Source organism: Plectropomus leopardus, chromosome 23, assembly GCF_026936395.1.
Source record: "Plectropomus leopardus strain MGB_pleo_1.0 chromosome 23, ASM2693639v1, whole genome shotgun sequence".
Classification (NCBI taxonomy): Eukaryota; Metazoa; Chordata; class Actinopteri; order Perciformes; family Serranidae; genus Plectropomus; species Plectropomus leopardus.
The window spans coordinates 11,272,462-11,290,975 of NC_142198.1; the positions used below are offsets into that span (position 1 = coordinate 11,272,462).

The window sequence follows — 18,514 nt, forward strand, 5'->3', positions numbered from 1 at the left end:
ACTTGAGAGAAAGTGGTCACGTGGTTGGGGGGGGGGGTAAAAATGTTCGGTCCTTTTCGAGCAGCAAGAGAGCCAAGCTCTCAGAGAGGCTGTTGGGGGGAAAAAACTGATGGCTTGAGAGGCGAGTGAAATAGTGGGAGGATGGTTGAGATCACTCTAAGCCAAAAGGAAAAATACCCCTCTGCCAGGTTGAAACAGCCAGTAATGGTCCTAACATCATTGAAGAGCTTTCATAAATATGCATAATCTTTTTTCGAAAATGAGCCTGCAGGGATAATTCATCCTCCTTTCATACAAGCTGACCTGAAAAATATGGCTTTGATATTACAACATTATTGGCAGTCTCTGAACACCTGTCCCCAAAGCAGCCGATGCCAGAGGAACTCAAACGGCAGTTAAGTGTGTCTCTCTCAGTCAGGACGGGGGCAAAGATGCATACCTCCTTTCCAGGTGATAAATGAACTGTGACTCCCATCATTTCCCCTCTGTGAGAAAAGGCCACATGAGTGGGCCAAGGCACGACCACTGACCACCTCTCACCTCAGCACTAAAGGTCAGATCGAGTAAACACTCGTGTTTACAGCTTGCCGCCACTTTCTCCTTGCTATCCATGCGCATACAAAGTGGAACACAGGGAGCCATGACACATTTTGTATTTCCCTCACCTTTCACAATGCTGCGTCCTGTCTCCTAGCAGCAGGATACCATCCAAGCAGGACTGCGCTATTTTGAGTAAGCATGACAAGTCTTGATGACCTGGGTAACCCAGGTGCAGAGGAAGACGACAGCTGCCATGAAACTGTCAAGCTTGCATTTCTGCCTCTTCATTTTCCACTGAGAAGTGTCTCCAGGGAGGAAACTGTCAGTTTTGACCCTCTGTGCCTTCTCTAAGCACCTGTCCAACGTCTACCAGCACCTGCACTGTCTAACTGCTCACTTGTGTGGTGCCAATCTCACTACAGAGATAGTGGGTACTTTTTGGGATGTCATGGTGTTAGGTTCGAATGTCAGCAGTGATTGCAGAGGCTAATTGTGAATATACACTATTCCTGTAAGCGAGCAAACAGTAGCATTGACATCCTTTCTCACAATGCACATTGGAATACATACCAGGCGTTTGGAAGTTGAGGCGTCGAAGCTCAACAGGGTCAGTGGGATGATGCAGAGGCATTTCCTTGCTGTTGGGGAGACTGCCTTTCCTAGCTTCAGATTCTGCTCTTTTTCTGCAGAACAAACAGCAAATTGTTGTTTTTTTTCATAATCTTACTGTATAACCTCAGCTTGCCTTGTGGTCTAATAAACACTGCAGGCAAATATGTAATTAAGGAGGTGGCAGGATTGTATTCTTTTAGTACATAAGGCTACAGGGGGTGGACAAAATAACATCGTCACTTCACAGTATAATGCAATCCAATACAATAGCCCTTAACCCTTAAATGCTACCTTTAGTGAAGCCTATTGTTCGATTTTCAGTGATTGTCTCAGATAGGGTGTCAAGCCAACTCTATAGTAATTTTTAAGCCATAGTTAGGGGTGATATTTAGATGCTGTATATTGTAACCTTGTCCTGGTACTGTATAGAAAGAAGGAAACAATACAAACAAAAAAACACATGGCTCACAAAGGTATCATTAAGTGCAGGGCTATGTACTGGATTGCATTTAGTTGTAGTGTAATCTTGTTCCATTCCCTTTATGTAACGTTTATTTTCAGAAGTTGTAAGATTCATTTCTTTCTCATTAGGGATGCACTGATTATGAAATTCTGCGCCAATACTGATACCAATGTTTGAAATAACAAATTAGCAACAGCAACAACTTTGTGGCAGTCATGAATTAGAATGTCAGTCATGAATTCAGTGTGAAATAAGCTTTCATATAAGCTCACGAAAAACATCTTAAAAAAACTCAGCTACTTCAAAAGCCTTTCTACTCCAGAAATATAAAAAATTAAAATTAAAAAGCCTTTCTACTAAATACATCACAATTCCCTTTCTTAACATCTATTTTATATTGTTGTGAAAACAGGTGTTTTTTCTTCAAACAGCTGTGTTCATTCAAGTTTCTCACCAAAAACATGACAAATCATGATACCAATAGAATTTACTGTTGACCAATGCTTATTTTTTTACTGTGCTGAGCTTGAACACGTTATGATGTAACTTAATGCAACCCTACTTAGCTGTTAGTTTTGGCCACCTGCTGTTACCAGCTAATGCTAACATGCTCTCCCTCTGCCAATTTTCGCACATATTTGTAGCATTACAGGGGTAAAAAAAAGGTGCATCCCCTGACAAGGTGATAGTGAGTTTACTGCATCCATCCATGCCATATGGGCCGGCAGGATCTCTATTCATCTCAAACATGTGAAACAATGCAAAATCATCAGCCACTGACAAATGATGGTGAACGTTGTGTTATTTGCCAATAGACCGATAGCAGTCAACAAGGCCAACACCATTGTCCGGCTGATAAATCAGTGTCATCCCTGTTTTTCATACATTGTTAGTGCACAACATTGTCACCTCCGACACAAGATACCATATGTCAGTTTCAACAAAAAAATGGTCACTGATATGGGTTACATTTGTAGGAGGTCACTAAAAATTATACAGTTTATACAATGGAAAGGTAATATGGTGGATATTTTGCATTATGCATTTCAAGTTTATCGGTAGGAAAAGAAAAACATTTGTGCTTGGACTTCCCAATAAGAGCCTGCTGACAGCAGTCCTATAAATAATGTTGGTAACAGTACGTAGCATGTGTTTAACATATGTTGAGCACATAGCATGGTTTCAGGATGACATCAACTCCAGTGGGCGACCACTTTCTATGCGTTTATTTATAATATGTACAGTTGAGAGAGGAAAGGGGGTTTAAAGGGAGTTAGTTTTTCTCTAATTTTCTCTCACTCTTACCTGTCTGGTTTGCTGCTCCATTGGTCAGCAAGGAAAGAAATATCGACACAACATTAGGTTGTAAGACCTTTGGCTTTATATAAAGGAGAATTCCAGAAATGTTTCTTTAGAATAAGTGAATGAGTGACTTTATAGGAGACAAACGATACCAATCATATCTCAATTTTTCCTTTGCGTGCAAGATTAGTGATGCTTCACTTCAGAGATTACGCTCAATTATGCCGCCTCAGGGCTCTTTGTTTCAAATACTACAGTTTCCCAGGTGCATCCAAGATTTGTACATTGTATCTCTGCTATTTCAAACAGTTACAGCTGATTGGTTCTTGTTCAAGCATAAAAGTCATCTCTTGACTCCTAATTGCTGTGTCTGTCTTTTCCTGCAAATAAGCTTAGCACTGTTAACATTTATTGAAATCAAGAGTTATGCATATTCAAGATTGATGCATGCGGGATTATAAATGTGAACATGTGCGATCATTATTTTGAATGCATGTGTATATATTTAGCATATTCCGCATTAAAATTCACCATTTTAAAACCCTTTTTTAGAATATGCGTTGGTTTGGTAGCAGACATGACTTCAATTATTCTGTGTAGGTGTACGAATGACTCTGATTTATGTCTCCCTCTGATGAAGCTGCACATTGTTATTCCCACGTCCTTTCCCAGAGCTCAACATAACATGGTTGTTGCCCTTTGTTTTGCACAAGAGGAGCATTCTGCCACATAAAAATTGATCTTGACAAGAGAAATATCTCCTGGTTATGCACCGAATGCTCCCTGACGTGGCGGTGACACCAAGTTGGCAATCGATGTGTAAATCTGCCTGCCACAAATAGAAACTCTAAAGCCCCCCTGCACACAAGGTCTTTGTTCACTTTCAATTCACCTTTTGTATCATCCAAACTCAAACTTGATATGAATGGAGCCCAAGGACAATAAGGTGTAAGAGAATAAAGCTGTGTGCATAAACCTCTTACATTACACTACTATTGATGTATTTTTTTTGTCTTCAGTATTGGTGCTGTTACAGATTATATTGTGCTGACTCTTCACTAACTAATCTTGCCTTCACAAAATTACTTCTTGAGGACTACTGTGAAATTCTGCTTAGGACTGGACATTTGATTGAATGAACTCTGCAGAAAATTTGCCTTATGTAAAAGGTGAGAACAGACAAGATAGTGAAAGACGGGGAAAACTGGTGTATGTAAGATATGAGTATATCCTGGCAAAAGCAGGAGGGCATCATAAGGTCAGAGTCGAGATCTAGAGCTAGTCTCCCTCGTGGAATGGGTAGTAGTAAAAGTGGAGGAGGAGTTTGGCTAGCTGGGATGCTTGCCCAGACCCCAGGGCCTCTCTAAAAGCTGCACACACACATGCAGTGACATGCAGCAGATAGTCAAAGCTCTCCCCTCCTACGCTTGACTGATGAGCAGCGACAGCACGAGGTCTCGCTACCACTGGGGGGTTTCAGACCAAAAAAAAAAGCTGTTTTGATTCGGTGTGAAAGTGCACTACCGCAAGTGTTTTACATGTTTGTGTGTGTGTGTTAGTGTGTGCGGGGGAGCAGGGTAGATGGACGTGTCTGATTAACTTTCAGTCAACACACGTGTCTGTGAAGGATTGTGGGCGTCTGTATTTGATGGCTTAACAGTTTGGGTAGCTGTATGCTTGGATTTACTCGTGAGATTTTGTGTGTGTGTGTGTGTGTGTGTGTGTAGTACTGAAAGTGAGGGTCATTGATAGTCTGAAGATCAATGCGCCTCAGGCTTTAAGTTAAAATCTTACATTTAGTGTCTGCATTCCAATATGCTAATTGAAGATTTGTGCGCGGCAGTGTATTGGTGTCATGAATGTTAAATATTGAATGGTCGTACATAAATATTGAGGGGCTCTACATAAATTTTAATCACACATGTTTAAGTAGTAATGTGTGCTGTATGTAGTATTTGTGTTAAGTGATATGGGAGCTGTCCCATCTGAGGCAGATGCCTATGCATTTGCCTCACTTAGAGGAAACAGTTATATTTTTATATGTGCAGAATATCATTTAATAATCCTCACCTTTTGTAGAGGAGGATGGCAATGACGATGCATATGATGAAGACAACAGCTAGCACAGGGCCCACCACCCAGATGAGGCCTTCCTCCTCGTCGATTATCGGCTGGGGGTCAATGTCAGCTGACACAACGGGGTCGGAGTAGGGGCTTGTGGCGTACATGATCTGAACCGGGGAAAGACAAATCACTATCAATATTCTGTGCTAGAATCCAGTGATTTTTTTTCCATGCTTCCTCGATTTACTTGGCTTCTTCCTGTTCTTTATTCAATTGTGCCTCTGCACCCGCGAAAGCCATGGCTGCAGGCATTATGTCGCAAGTTGTCTGTCCGTAAATCCGTATATCCTGCTTATTCTGGTGAACGCCATATCTCAAGAACGCCTTGAGGTAATTTCTTCAAATTTGGCACAAACTTCCACTTGAACTAAATGATGAATTTATATTTTAGGGATTATAGATATAAGGTCAAGATCAATGTGACCTCGTCTGTCTCAATTGTGTGAATGCAATGTCTCAAAAATACATTGATGGGTTTTTTTTCTTTTCAAATTTGGCTCAAACATTCACTTGGATTCAATAATTAAACATTAGATTTTGGTGATCAAAGGTTAAGGTCACTGTGACCTCACAAAACATGTTTTTGGCCATAACTAAAGAATTCATTTGCTAATTATGACAACATTTCACACAAATGTCTAATGGGATAAATGATGACGTGATGATATTTTATATGTAAAAAGGTCCAAGACTAACTTCAGTGACATCATAATATTCTGCACAAACACTTTTCTGGCGATTACTCAACATCACATTTCATGAACTGAAAGAGAAACATTTGATCAGATACTGAATTGGTGACATTGATCTTTGGTGTCCACCCTGACACTGTGCTGATTGTATAGATCTTCTGGTGGGAGAAAGATGCGTGCGAAGCATTCATGTGAACTGAAAGTGCGACTTGACTGGTGTGTAGAGGCATATGACTACAAAGTGGTAATTGTAGTTTTAACTTTAATCTGGTGATTTGGATAGAATTATTATTATTATTATTATTATTATTTTTTTTTGTTTTGTTTTTATTACATCAACACTCAGGACTGAATTCCGAGTCATATAGTTTCAGACTCACTGGAGCTCAAGATATTCAAAACACTACTGCAAGACTCCAATTAATTTACCCTCACTACAGAGCATATCTAACAAGACTCTGAAAAAGGCAGCATGACCAACAATACAAATTAAAAGCCAATTCAAAGTTTTGCTGTGTAATTTCTGCTAAGCCCCAGTTTGACCAATCAAAATTATCTTCAATATCTCTCCTATACCGGAGCCATGATTGAACTATTTCACATTCTATGAGGAGATAAAAAAAAATAGGTCTTGTGGGATGAAAATATATGCTTCAGTGGACAAATTAGAGATTTCCCTCCGTTCGCCATTATCGTTTTGCTCTACCTGAACTTGGGGTTAGCGCAGAGAGCACGAGGCAGCACTATAGACCCTGCAGCTCATCAAATCCATCATCACGCCTCCGGCTGCCTAATCATGCAGCTTTCGGGGCTTCAGTCCAGACAGACACATACGCGCGCACACACACACACACTCTGGCTGCAGCAGCGAAGATAAGGTGGACCGCACGTAGGACGCAATTAAAGAGGAGCCCTGTTATCGAGGTATTCTTGCGATCAGCGAAGGTCTTAAGGGGTTTCTCTCCCCAAAGCACTAAGGGTCAGCTTCTTGGGCCAGCTGCAGCTTTAAATTTTTAAGTCAAAGCCTCACAAGGGCTCTGAGTAACACATCTGACCAGAAGCAAACTCTGAACCACTGCCATGATGCTGTAGATTTAACCCTCTTTGTCTATTAACATGTAGAGTTTCTAGCACAAAGACCTCCAGGTCACTAGCATGGGATATCCAAGAGGCGAACAAGCTCAGATAGTGAGATGGCAAACTTACATTTTCAGACATCTCCAAAACAGCAAGCACAAAGAAGATGTACTCCTGGCCATTCTGGAGTTGCTTGTTTTCAAAGCCCTTATAGGTCTTGCCATCTCCCAGGGTAAACTCGGGGGGAAGGTCTGTGAAGGAGGCAGCGATGTAGGCTTTGGGCTCTGCCTGCCTCCGCAACCGAAGGCCTCTGCTAGTTCGGTTTATCTCCTTCAGCAGCTACAGTGAGAAATAAAGAGGCAGACAGTCGATAACACAGCACACATGAAAACGCATCCCCACAAACCAAATCTGTCTATCTAGATTTCTTTCTGATTGCCAAGCTGAAAACGCTGATTGCAATAGGCAGAACATTACAGAAAAGATCAATGACTTATTTCATCTGCTTTTTTGACTACAAAAGATTGTAAGATTAAAAGATTGTGTGGATTCCTAGCATATAAAACAGTTGAGGATTATCCAACAGCTTCAAACAGCCAAAAAAGAGCCAGAGTTAATTTTTACTGGATTTAATTAACATTGTTATTTATTTTCCGATTCATTTTTTCATAAATACGAATGAAAGATGTGCAAAGCAAGGATAAATTACATTATGTATCAACAAATGGCTCCAAACTACGTTTTGCCAAGTATAACAAACCTTATCTCCAAATTAAAACATGAGTATGTTATTGGCAGGAATTAACCCAAAAAAAAATGGAACACTTGAATATTTTTCCAATGTCAGTTCCAGTTTTTGAAAGGTAATTATTAAATATCAAACCACTGATTTTTTTTAAATAACATTCATAGTCTCCAGAGTAATTAATATTAAAGCCAAAAATACCACCTTTGCTCCTTTAACCAACAGTAAAAATAATGCTAATAGGCTGAGAGAAACGCATCAAGTGTGCCCTTCGTACAAGTCTGTTCCATCTGACTTTAAACTTCCACTACAAAGCATGGATCATAATTATGCTAATCAAGCCTGGCTAGTTGTTTGGGCGTCTGATTTCATATCTCGCTTGTGTGCACGAATGAGTGTACGTGCGCCGTGTGCGCCTGTCATTCACATAAGAGTGTGTGCGTTCTTGTGTGTGCTCTGTTTTGGCTGCGGGGCTGTTGGTGCTGCCCGATAATGTCTTCAATCATCTCTCCTGTCAACACGGCTAAATCTAGCTGCCCTTGGGAAAAGTTGTGAAAAGGTGAGTGCCAATATTGACAAACAAATAAATTCTGACAGAGGGGCGACTTTTGGGCAATCGGTCAAGGCTACAGACATTGGCCTGTAGGCATGTACTGTAAAGCTAATGTCAGATGCGACATTGTGTGTTTTTTTGTTTTTTTTTTCTTTTGCGCCCCCCACCCCTTTAACACAAAGTGTATTTTGATGTTTATACAATTGAAATAAATATTTTATAAGTCACAGTTTCAAAATTATTTATAATTTGCCAGAGGATCTGGTTTACAAATAAGGATGCTTGGCAGAATTTCAATTTTTTGTAACCTAAAGGAGAATAACTTTTTAGTAGTGTAGGCTTCACCGAATGCATAGAACCATTAGCTGTCAGTGTTTGACACTGCACCTAAAAGTGTGTGTGAAATGTAATCTCAGCTCATAATACATAGTGATAAAAGCTTTCGTTTGCTTACACGTTTAATCATACCTGCAGTGCACAGAAGCTCCTGAATTATCTCTACCGGCTAAATATAAAAGTTGTCAAGTGTTTTGTGCATACGCAGTAGCCTAGCTTTGCCTGGAATGAGAAGAGACATGAAGGCCTGATGCAGCTCTTCAGGTAATTACCACAGACACAAAGAGGAGGAGGAGGAGGTGGGGATGGGGGTTGAGTTTGCAGTGCACTTGATGGCTACTTCATGTTCTCATTTCCATATGAACAGTGCTCTCTGCAGCTATTTGCGTCAATCAGCGAGACTCATCTCCTGTTCCTCCTGCCCTCTTAGCGGCCTCAACTTTTTTTTTTTTTCTCCCCAGTTTTGAGAAAAGAAATGTGAGGTATGTGCACACAGTTATGTAGGCCCTCTTAAGAAGCATTGTACAATAACTGGATATATAAAATTTCCTTGAATTTTACATGTCATATTTTCAATTTTCTTTCCTGGTAACCTGAGTCATTTTAACTAGCTCGTCCTTTAAACCTACCTCCTCCAAATTCATCTCATCCGGATTGTCCCAGGGTTTGAAAAACTTGCCGGTGCGCTGTTTCTTCAGCGGCACTACCACAATGTAATATCCCCTGGAAAATAAATGTAAAGTACATTATGTTAATAATATAGTCAAAGACAATGACCATTGCCAAAAATACAAGATCACCAGTTCTGTTTGCATGTCAATGGTTGCTGTTTCATGGACAAGGAGGAACAAATACAACATTGCCAAGTGTCCACCATTTCAACCTGTATTAGAGAGGCTAGTCTGAGACTGATAAAAGAAGATGCATAATCATTAAGCATGTTCAGAGAATTCAAGCTCATTGCGTCATCGACCCCCAATTAGGGAGACCTCTAGGAACACAGAAAAGATACAGCATTAGAGGGATTTTCATCCCTTCATCGGGGTGGCAGAAGAGATAACGGCCTCTGCCAGAGTTTTCTGGGCTTCCTGGTTGGGCACTGCACAAGCTAGCGTTAGCCAGGAAGCCAGTGTGGCAGGCTAATGGGAAACTAATTAGCTTAAGCTCTGGCATGGGAGACAGTGGGCCAAGTGCATCCAGCAAGATCAAAAAACCCAAGATGGGTTTGAAGCATCAGTCTACAATCGGATGTGCTCCTTGGCTTTCTGACAACCCTGGGTTTTGTTGAAAGGCTATAAGAGACTTTATAGGGCTTAGAGGAGTGCGTTTAAATCAGCTGGGCTGTTTCAGAGTGTAATGACTAAGGTGAAGTGGGTATTACAGTGAAATGTAGGGATGAATATGAATTACTCTGTTTTGGAAGAATTACCCCTGACAATGTCAGCTATCAAGTTATCTCCTTTATTTCCATTCACAATGCATCAGTTAGAAATAATAAACAGTAATGTGGACATAAGCAATGGAAAGAGAAAGTTCCACTGCACCACAGTGATGTCTTTACAAATCACATATCCACCAAATTCTAAAATCACATTACGCTTAATGCAAGTGGGCAATTACAAGTAGGGCCGCGTCTGGAATCTGGATAATCAAAGTCGACTCAGAGATGGCACTCCTGGAGTTGATTAGGTTTGTTAAAATTTACAGCCTGCCAGTTACTCAGTGTGCAAGACAGAGCTAAGAAACGTGCATTGATTGGACTGATAAAATCCAAGTCAACCCCTTCTATTCATTGACTTTTAGGGGGCAACAATTAGAAACTACTTTTAGTTTGATCATCTTGACTAACCTCACTTTCTCTGAAGTCTCCACTGCTGGTAGCTCCACAGTCACCATACCATCTGAATTGGTCTTTCCAATCAAGAAAGGTTTGGTGCGTAGGATGTCTGGGGCCGTCATGGTGGACACACGATGTTGCAGACCTCCGGCACTGTTGCCACGATTAGTCAGGAGGAAGGAGTACTGTGTCTCAGGTTGAAGGCCCGTGATTAGCTTCTGTGTTAGCTTCCCATCCACCTCCACACTCTGTCCATTATCGTAGAGGATCTGTATGCGAATAAGTTGTAATGTTAAATCTTGGTTGTTGATGTTAATGTTGATGTTAATTATGTTATTTTCGGTGTCATAGCAATATTTATGAAAATGTTATATTTATCCAGGCAGTGCTCACAGTAAAAGGCTGAGCTGGGTTGTAGGTGTCTGGGATTTCCCAGGTCAGCAACACTGATGTCTTCATGGCAGCTCTCACGTGGAAATTTTTTGCAAACACTGCTAAAAGAAAGGGGGAGCAGGTGATTTAGACTCAAAACATCCTTTTTTATCTATATACACTAATGGTCCCACAGCGGTGCTTACCTGGGAATGTCTCCTTCAAAACCAGGCTGAAATCACGACTACACTGAACTCAACACTGTCCTCTTACCTTCTTACCAACACCAACTCTAAAATCATTGACTGACCTTTGCTTCACGAGACACAAAGAGACATACATACTTACTCCATGTGAGTTTCTTAAATCATTCTTAGACTAGGAAGACTAAGGGTAGGACAATATGTTAGTATCAAAGTTCTGTGGTTGACTCCATATTTTGAGGCCATTCGAGGCTTTGAGGGGAAGTTGTTGTGGTTGGAAAGCGCAGGGAAAGGTTGACTTTTTTATTTATTTTTTTTTTTAAAGGAAAGAGCTAAAAGGGTTCAGGGACTGGTCCTACCTTGATCCAAAGGCTGTGTCCTGAATTGGACACTTGGGCTATAGGGACCAGAGCCCTTGCTGGTGAAGGCACACATTTTAATATCATAAGTAGTATCTGCCTTAAGGCCATCCAGGATGACTGTTGATTCTGGGGCGGTGATGAACAGTTCCGAGGGACTGCGTGGGCTGTTGATGTCCTTATACTGCAGAGCATATTTCACTATTTGGCCATTTCGTTCTGCCAGCAAAACAGGTTGCCAGGTAACCTGAATGGTGGAGGTGGTGGCGCCCTCTGCTGTAATGATTTGAGGGTAGCCACTTGGGACATCCTCATTTGTGGTGACTTCTTTGACTGTCTCCTCACCAAAGCCCACCTTGTTGCGCGCGGAAAGGCGGAAAGTGTACGAGGCTCCCTTATGGATCTCTTTGGTAGTGTAGTGGTTCTCTCGCTCAGGGAACTCAATGACAGTCAGCGGATCCACGTCTTTGCGGCCAAAACGGAGGCGGTAGCCTTGCAAGGGACCGTGGGTTAATGTAGGGGGATGCCACTGGAGGAGAGCTGTGCCCATGTTGGTTGTACTGACCATTAGCCGTGGTTTATCAGGAACTAAGACAGTGCCAGTGGAAAAAGGGACAACTTAATACAGAGAACCATTTCCATCTTGTCATATATGTAGTACACATTCAGTATCAGTTGATCTACTATGTCTATCTGTGAGTACAACTAAGTACTTTTACTGTTGTTTAATGCGGTCAAAAGAGCTGAGTACAAGAGCTGAACTTGAGTGTTCTTTTATTTCTTGTCTTTCTTTCATTCCCTCTACATTTTTCATTATTTTGGAAATGCCTTCAGCATTGCCGTGTCACACCAGTGGATACAAGTTACTGCACTAAATGAGACAGCAATTAGCTGCATTCACACTTTACACGCTTGATGACCAGAATATTTGCCTCGTGCTTTTTTCATTATTTGCTCCAGTTTCACAGCTTCATGGAGCAGAAATGCAGTTTCATATCAAAATGTAATGTATTAGCAGAGAACGACAAGAGATTTGTCAGCAGTCATGGTTACAATACCTGCGCCAGTGGTTGTGATCAGTTTGGGCTTGCTGCGTGCACCGTCGCCCTTTGTTGTATAGGCCGCCACAGTGACTGAATATGTGGTCTCAGCCTGCAGTTCTGTGATGATCATTTCCTGTAAAGACGCAGGACTTTAGTTGCAGGAAACTCACTGGCTTATTTGCAGATACAAGAAAGTAGAGAGATAACGATAGGATGTGATGTCAGCAAAATCATCACAAAAGACACAACAGACACATTCTCTCAGCCTATATCTAAAATTGAGGCATGCTTCACTGGAAAAGGCTGTTGACAAGGTTTACTATATAAATAACTTGTGTTAAATAACACAGAGTGTGTTTCTTTAATGTGTGAACAAAATAGTTTCATCAGTAGACATAGAACTCAAACCTTTTAAGATCAGTAATAGTGTTAGTCAAAGTTTCCATCTGAGGCTTAAAAGGTAAATATCTCAAGAAGCTGGAACAGTGCTCAAAATTAAAACCTTGCAGTCTTGAACTTTTAATGCACAAAAGACACATGCCATTCATGCAGAGGATGACAGCAGGGGGAAACAAGATTGGGCTTTGGTCAAGTTTAACTACTCACATGTTCAGTTGAATCATCATATTCCCACTGATTATGATATAAGAATATGGAGAGAAAAGAGACAAGAAATAAGGCCAGGTATAGACATTACTCACTGGTGAGAAAAATTACACACACAGCTAGTCTGCAACCACCAAGTTAAGTTGATAAAAAAATATATATATATTGTAAAAATAGCGATGAATATAAGTAGACTTGTAAGATAAATTGTGCCCAACTTCTGCATCAATGAAAGTTGTAATTATTGACAAAACAGTAAAATAGTCACTATTTTACTAATATCAGTTATTGATACTTCAAAATGAGCTTTTTTCCTCTGCCATGGTGTATGTAAAAGAGTGGGAGAGAAAGTGATACTATGTGTCTGAGAGGAGAGGTGGCTAGCTGAGGAGGGTTTTTTACCTGGGCATCATCAATCAGGATGTCCTTGATGACTGGCTGTCCTGTGGGCTCCCCATTAACCATCCTGACATAGTGCACCTGGTACCCTCGGATCTGACCGTGCTGCTTGGTGGGCATCGGTGAACGCCAGATCACTTTAATTGATGAGGAGTTGACAGCCTCCACCTCAACTTTACGAGGTGGCCCGCTAGGAACTGGAGGAACACCATGGGATAGAAGAAAAAAGGTCAAAATTATAGAGAACCCCGTCACCCTCTTTTTAAAATCTTGTCCAAAATCCGTAGCGCAAAATGCTGCAGTGACCGAAAAAAAATCACAAAAGTGCAGCAAACTGCAACAAGCACTGCATGACATCAATATTTCAACAATGGTAAGGGGAAAAAACAACAGCAAAAACAGGTCTGACAACTGACCTAATCTTGAAACATTAAAAATGGGTAGTGGATTTTTAAAACATGGAAAAAAAAAATGTGTTTTGCCAAAATAGAAAAGTGGAGCCAAAGAGGGGCTTCAAGTGTTTCAAATTCTTGAAGCACTGCAAGAATTTTGGCTATGGTGCAAGGAAAAAAATGAATAAAAAATATGATTCTGTCACATGAAGGGGGAAAAAATGGCCTTCACAAAAAAATCTTCCACCTTTTGTTTTTCCCACTGTCCAGAACTTGCCCCTTTACCAAGTTCCTTAAAAAAAAAAAGAAAAGAAAAGAAAAAAGAAAAAATGCTGCCATTCAAAAACACTGCAGAGAATATTTCAAAGTTAAAAAATGACAGTTGGGATGGAAGTTGGAGGCCTGCAGTTGAAAATGCCATACCATGTGTTGAAATTGAGCAGCGTAGGGAAAAAAAAAGCCCAAAAAAGTGCTTTTGCAGACTGAGTCACAGTTTGTTCGGGTGAAAAAGTGTACAGTCCAAAATGGGGCTAAAAGTATCAAGTGGCGACAGTCGCATTGGAAGCAGGCAGAGGGGGTAGAAAAGAAAAGGGAGTTGTAGAGAGAGGCGAGATTGTTAGTATTTGATGGGGCAGGTTAAGAGAGGTAGACTGGATTTGCAGCTGGGGCTTTGTTTAGCGAACACATACCATCCTCCTCTGTGCGGATGAGCTGTGGCAGACTTTCCGGTCCTGCCCCGACATCTGTATGAGCAGTGACCGTCACACGATAATCTGTCCATTTTTCCAAGTTTTCCAAAAGGTACTCAGAGCTTTCCGGAGGGATGTTGTAGATTTGGAGTGCAGTGGTATTCCCTCCTCCAGTTGCAACATATTGGATGGTGTACTGCGTTATGATCCCATTTTGTAATTCCACTGGTGGTGGCCGCCAACTTACCAGGACGCTGGTGGAGCTGGGGCTATAGCACTTGACTCCCTGAGGTGGGCCTGAGGGTTCTGGTTGTCGAGTTGGATTTGGTGCAGGTGAAGGTTGTTTTTGTTTGGTCAGGCCGTTCATTGAGTTGGAATTGTTTTTATAACGGAGTTGCAGTATTTGGTTTGATTGGGGTGATGATGGTAGAATTGACCAAACAAAGGAAAAAAGAAGAGGAAAATAAAATGACACAAAATGAGGATAAAGCACAAGGACGTATGTGGCTAAATAAAATACTTTAAATCAATGGAACATCACAAATAAAGACAAAACAAAAGGCAAAGACCAACACAAAAGTGTACACACTGATGATGAATGGAAGGTGTTGATTGGAAAAAAGGACACCTTAAACATATGTAACCTACCTTGTTGAGAAAAAAATAAATAATAAAAAAGGGAAATAAAAGTCATATATCCTAATATCCTATTTAATACATGTTTTTCATTCTAAAATTAAAATCTAAACATATTTGAGAGTACTTGAGAAATAATTTAAGATAAATCATTCCAAAATAAATTAGTAATAACTTAGACAAATTTGGCAAGCAGTTACCATCAATCCAAAAACATAAAGGTTGATGCTTTAACTATTTAAAACAGAAAAATGTTGTATTTGTCACCAACCTTTCCGAAGCCTGTTGGTTTGTGGTAAAAGCCTGATTGTACAACAGAGAACTTCCCAAGGAGACATGACTGATTTATTAGATTCTGGTAACATTGGCATGCACTTTTTGATTCACTTCATCATTTACCTCAGAACATACATCTGAGCAGAGTTTGAACTTTCATACCCACCTGATCCCTGCCCTTGCCTTTAAGAGACCTCAGATTTATTTCAGATTTTCAAACAGTTCTGTGTTGTTCTTTTTTTTGTTTATGGTTTGAGGGAATTCTGACTAATCAGAACGAGTGAAATTTAAATGGATTTATTTTAACAAAATCCAATTTTTCAGTTTTGACCTGTTTCATAAATCCGGGGTCTTTTGGGTGGAAATGTCCCTAACTGCAGAGACAAATACTTGCTTTGAGCTTTCTATGATATTGTTACTCCACAACTTTCTTTATTCTAATTTGAATTGAGAATAAACACCAGTGCCGAAAAATGGGAAAATCCCAAGTGGTTCTTGGCAGTGGAGCTACATAGAAAGCTCAGTTTCAAAAAATCTCTACTCTATTATTTTTGGCTGACATGCAATGTCAAGAGACGAGGCTTTCTGAAACGCCCTTTATGAAAAGCAGTTATGCATATGTGGGCATTCATATCAATAATTCAAGACTTTATCATTCATTTCAGTCGGGACTGTTTTTGCACAACAAAGGCGTAGAGTAGTTTTTGTAAGCTTGTCTCCTGACTTCACAGGAAAGCCTGGGTACCCTGTCCATGCAACCTTTTCAAAGTGAATACTGCATGGCCAGGTAGCACTTCTTTACAATTTCAAATGTTTACATCTTTTCAAATGCATCAGCCCTTTAAATAAAAACCATATTCACTTTATCTGTGCTCAGGACCTTCCTGACATTCTTGTCAATTTTGGGTATTTTGCAGCACATGTAAAATTTGGAATGCATTTGAAAATGTGTTCCTTTCCAAATAGTTTAAACTGTGTCAGATAAGGAAGAGGACCTACGTGTCTGTGGAGTTTCTGCAGAGATCTCATTGGTGTAAGCTCCAACTCCATGTTTACTCCGGGCAGCCAGCCGGAAAGTATAAGTAGTGAAGGGCTTCAAGTCCTTCAGCAGGTATGTTGTTGTTGGCTCAAAGCTGATGTGTTTCTGTGGACGGGATTTCATATTGTCAGTTTTCTAATTAAGAAATAGAAATATGAATAAAAGTATATTGCTTTCTGACATGAGAATAAAATTTGAGGGTATACGATTTTGCTGTCAGAAATGAAACAAGTTGTCAGATTATATAAATGAATTTGACACTCAATTTAGTACACTTCATAGCGATTGACAAATTACATGGTAAGGTCCATTCTTCGGAAATGTCTGACCAAAGTCTATCTTTACATTACATATTTGACATTCTGTATGAACTACTCGTGATTTCACAAACACCAATGTACAGTTGTATGGCTGTGGTTTTGTGTTGTTGTGTAACTTCACAAAAAGATGTAAATGACTCCAATGAATTCATTGTATTTTTTTGTCCAATGTCATTTTTTGACATGAGTATTACAAAACTTTAAAAAAAAAATGGACTAAGCTAATCCTACAGGTCTGGTATTATGTAAACATCATGCATGACCTATTAATTAGTGCTATTGGTTTTAATCTGTTAATATGTTGGGGAAGCACAAAAAAAGACACTTTCTCCACAATGTATAAAAAATGCATAATTACATAACAAAATTAAACTATAATTGTTATAACAAACTTAAAATCTAATGGGTGGGTTAGCGGTTAGGAAATTGTTACCTCTTCTTTATCATCTCTCTTCCTGTATATAAGTTCATATCCTGTGATTTGATTTTCCTGTCCAGTCTGCGCCGGGGCAATCCATGAAAGCAAAATGCTTGTTTCTGATTTGGCTTCTCCTTTGAAGTCAGTAGCTTGGGAGGGAACTGCAATGGAAATGAAGGGATAAATTCAGTAATATCTACATCTCACAATTTTCATCATCGGTACAACCATACTGCAACAGATGCCACTTTGTGGAAAAACTTATTGCTACAAGTGCCATGTTGTATTTTAGGAGATGCAGTTGCCAAACAAGTACAGTGCAGACACATAGTGCAAAGTTACTTCATGCTGAAAAACTTTGTCTCTAGGCACTTGAATTTCTTGTTTTAAGTTAACTTTTCAAATACAAAAATATTTTTCCCACATGAGAAAGCGAGTTGTTTTTCCCGGCAGCCTGAAGATATTCATGTGTTTACAACTACAAACCACTAATGAGGATCTGTGACTAAAAAACCATGTCTTCAAAAATGTTTGTGACACTCAGAGTTTAATTGTGGAGTCTGAACATGTGTTCAACCTTGAATTTGTTCAATTATAGATTCTCTGACAATGAAAACAAACCGCACTTACCTCCCGTCTTAGCGATGATTTGAAGGTCTGGGGAAAGAGGTCCATCACCTACTGAGGTGTAGGCCAAAACCTTGATGTAGTAGGTCTTATTGGGGATGAGGCCTTGTATGGTAACAAAGTTAGACCCCCGAACAATCTGCTTTTCCCAGAGGTTGACATGCTGGGTGGAATCCATGGTGTAGTAGACTCGATAGCCCATGATCTGCCCGTTGGCCTCTTCTGGTTCATCCCAGTGGATGACAGCTGTGGTGGTGCTCAGCATGTGACCTCTGACCTGCCTTGGTGCCGTGCTGGGTGCCTGCTCAGCTGTCTTGGCCTCTATGCTCTCGCTGGGTGGCCCTCGCCCGATGTTGTTCACTGCCACCACCCGAAACTCATAGTCCGAGTACGGGCTGAGGCCTCCCACGCTGTATCGAGTGGTGGCTACGCCATCGATCTCCTTGTACAAGTCATCTGAGTACTTGGACTTGTGTTGGATGATGTAGTAGGATACTGGTTCAGGATTGCCAGAGTCCCACGTCAGTGTTATGCTGGTGGCTGTGCGCTCTGTCACCACAGGAATGCCAGGAGCTTTGGGCAAAGCTGTGGTGATAATTATTACATAAATATTAACAGAAATGCAAAATGTACACCAAGGTTATACCTCTGTAGAGTAGTTTATTTCATGTTTTGGGCCATAGAGACTTTATTTTAATGAGTAGATGGTTGAATTTTATTGATTGCGTTCATTTTCCAGCCCATTGCACCCGATACTGATATATATAAATATATATATATATATGTTTATATAATATAAGAGACTTGTGTTGTGTGCTCCCTAGTAGCTGGGTGGATGATATTATTTCACTTTA

At 40.4% G+C, this 18,514-nt stretch overlaps 1 protein-coding gene across 32 annotated transcripts in view; it reads right to left on the reverse strand.

Moving 5' to 3' along the window:
• LOC121961980 (receptor-type tyrosine-protein phosphatase delta-like) overlaps window positions 1–18,514 on the reverse strand; it is a 406,358-nt gene that overhangs the window by 25,674 nt on the left and 362,170 nt on the right. For 8 of the 32 annotated variants that reach the window (XM_088073823.1, XM_088073821.1, XM_088073819.1 and 5 more), the window contains 15 exons: window positions 17,664–18,245; window positions 17,049–17,194; window positions 16,256–16,400; window positions 14,345–14,650; window positions 13,267–13,460; window positions 12,865–12,891; window positions 12,274–12,391; window positions 11,216–11,803; window positions 10,675–10,775; window positions 10,294–10,550; window positions 9,074–9,167; window positions 6,940–7,149; window positions 4,988–5,148; window positions 2,921–2,932; window positions 1,111–1,223 (listed from right to left, as the gene is read on the reverse strand). In XM_088073823.1, the coding sequence (XP_087929949.1) occupies window positions 1,111–1,223; window positions 2,921–2,932; window positions 4,988–5,148; window positions 6,940–7,149; window positions 9,074–9,167; window positions 10,294–10,550; window positions 10,675–10,775; window positions 11,216–11,803; window positions 12,274–12,391; window positions 12,865–12,891; window positions 13,267–13,460; window positions 14,345–14,650; window positions 16,256–16,400; window positions 17,049–17,194; window positions 17,664–18,245 (3,054 nt within the window). The remainder of the gene's footprint in view (window positions 1–1,110; window positions 1,224–2,920; window positions 2,933–4,987; window positions 5,149–6,939; window positions 7,150–9,073; window positions 9,168–10,293; window positions 10,551–10,674; window positions 10,776–11,215; window positions 11,804–12,273; window positions 12,392–12,864; window positions 12,892–13,266; window positions 13,461–14,344; window positions 14,651–16,255; window positions 16,401–17,048; window positions 17,195–17,663; window positions 18,246–18,514) is intronic. The other 24 variants (XM_088073829.1, XM_088073825.1, XM_088073820.1 and 21 more) reach the window with 9 other exon arrangements.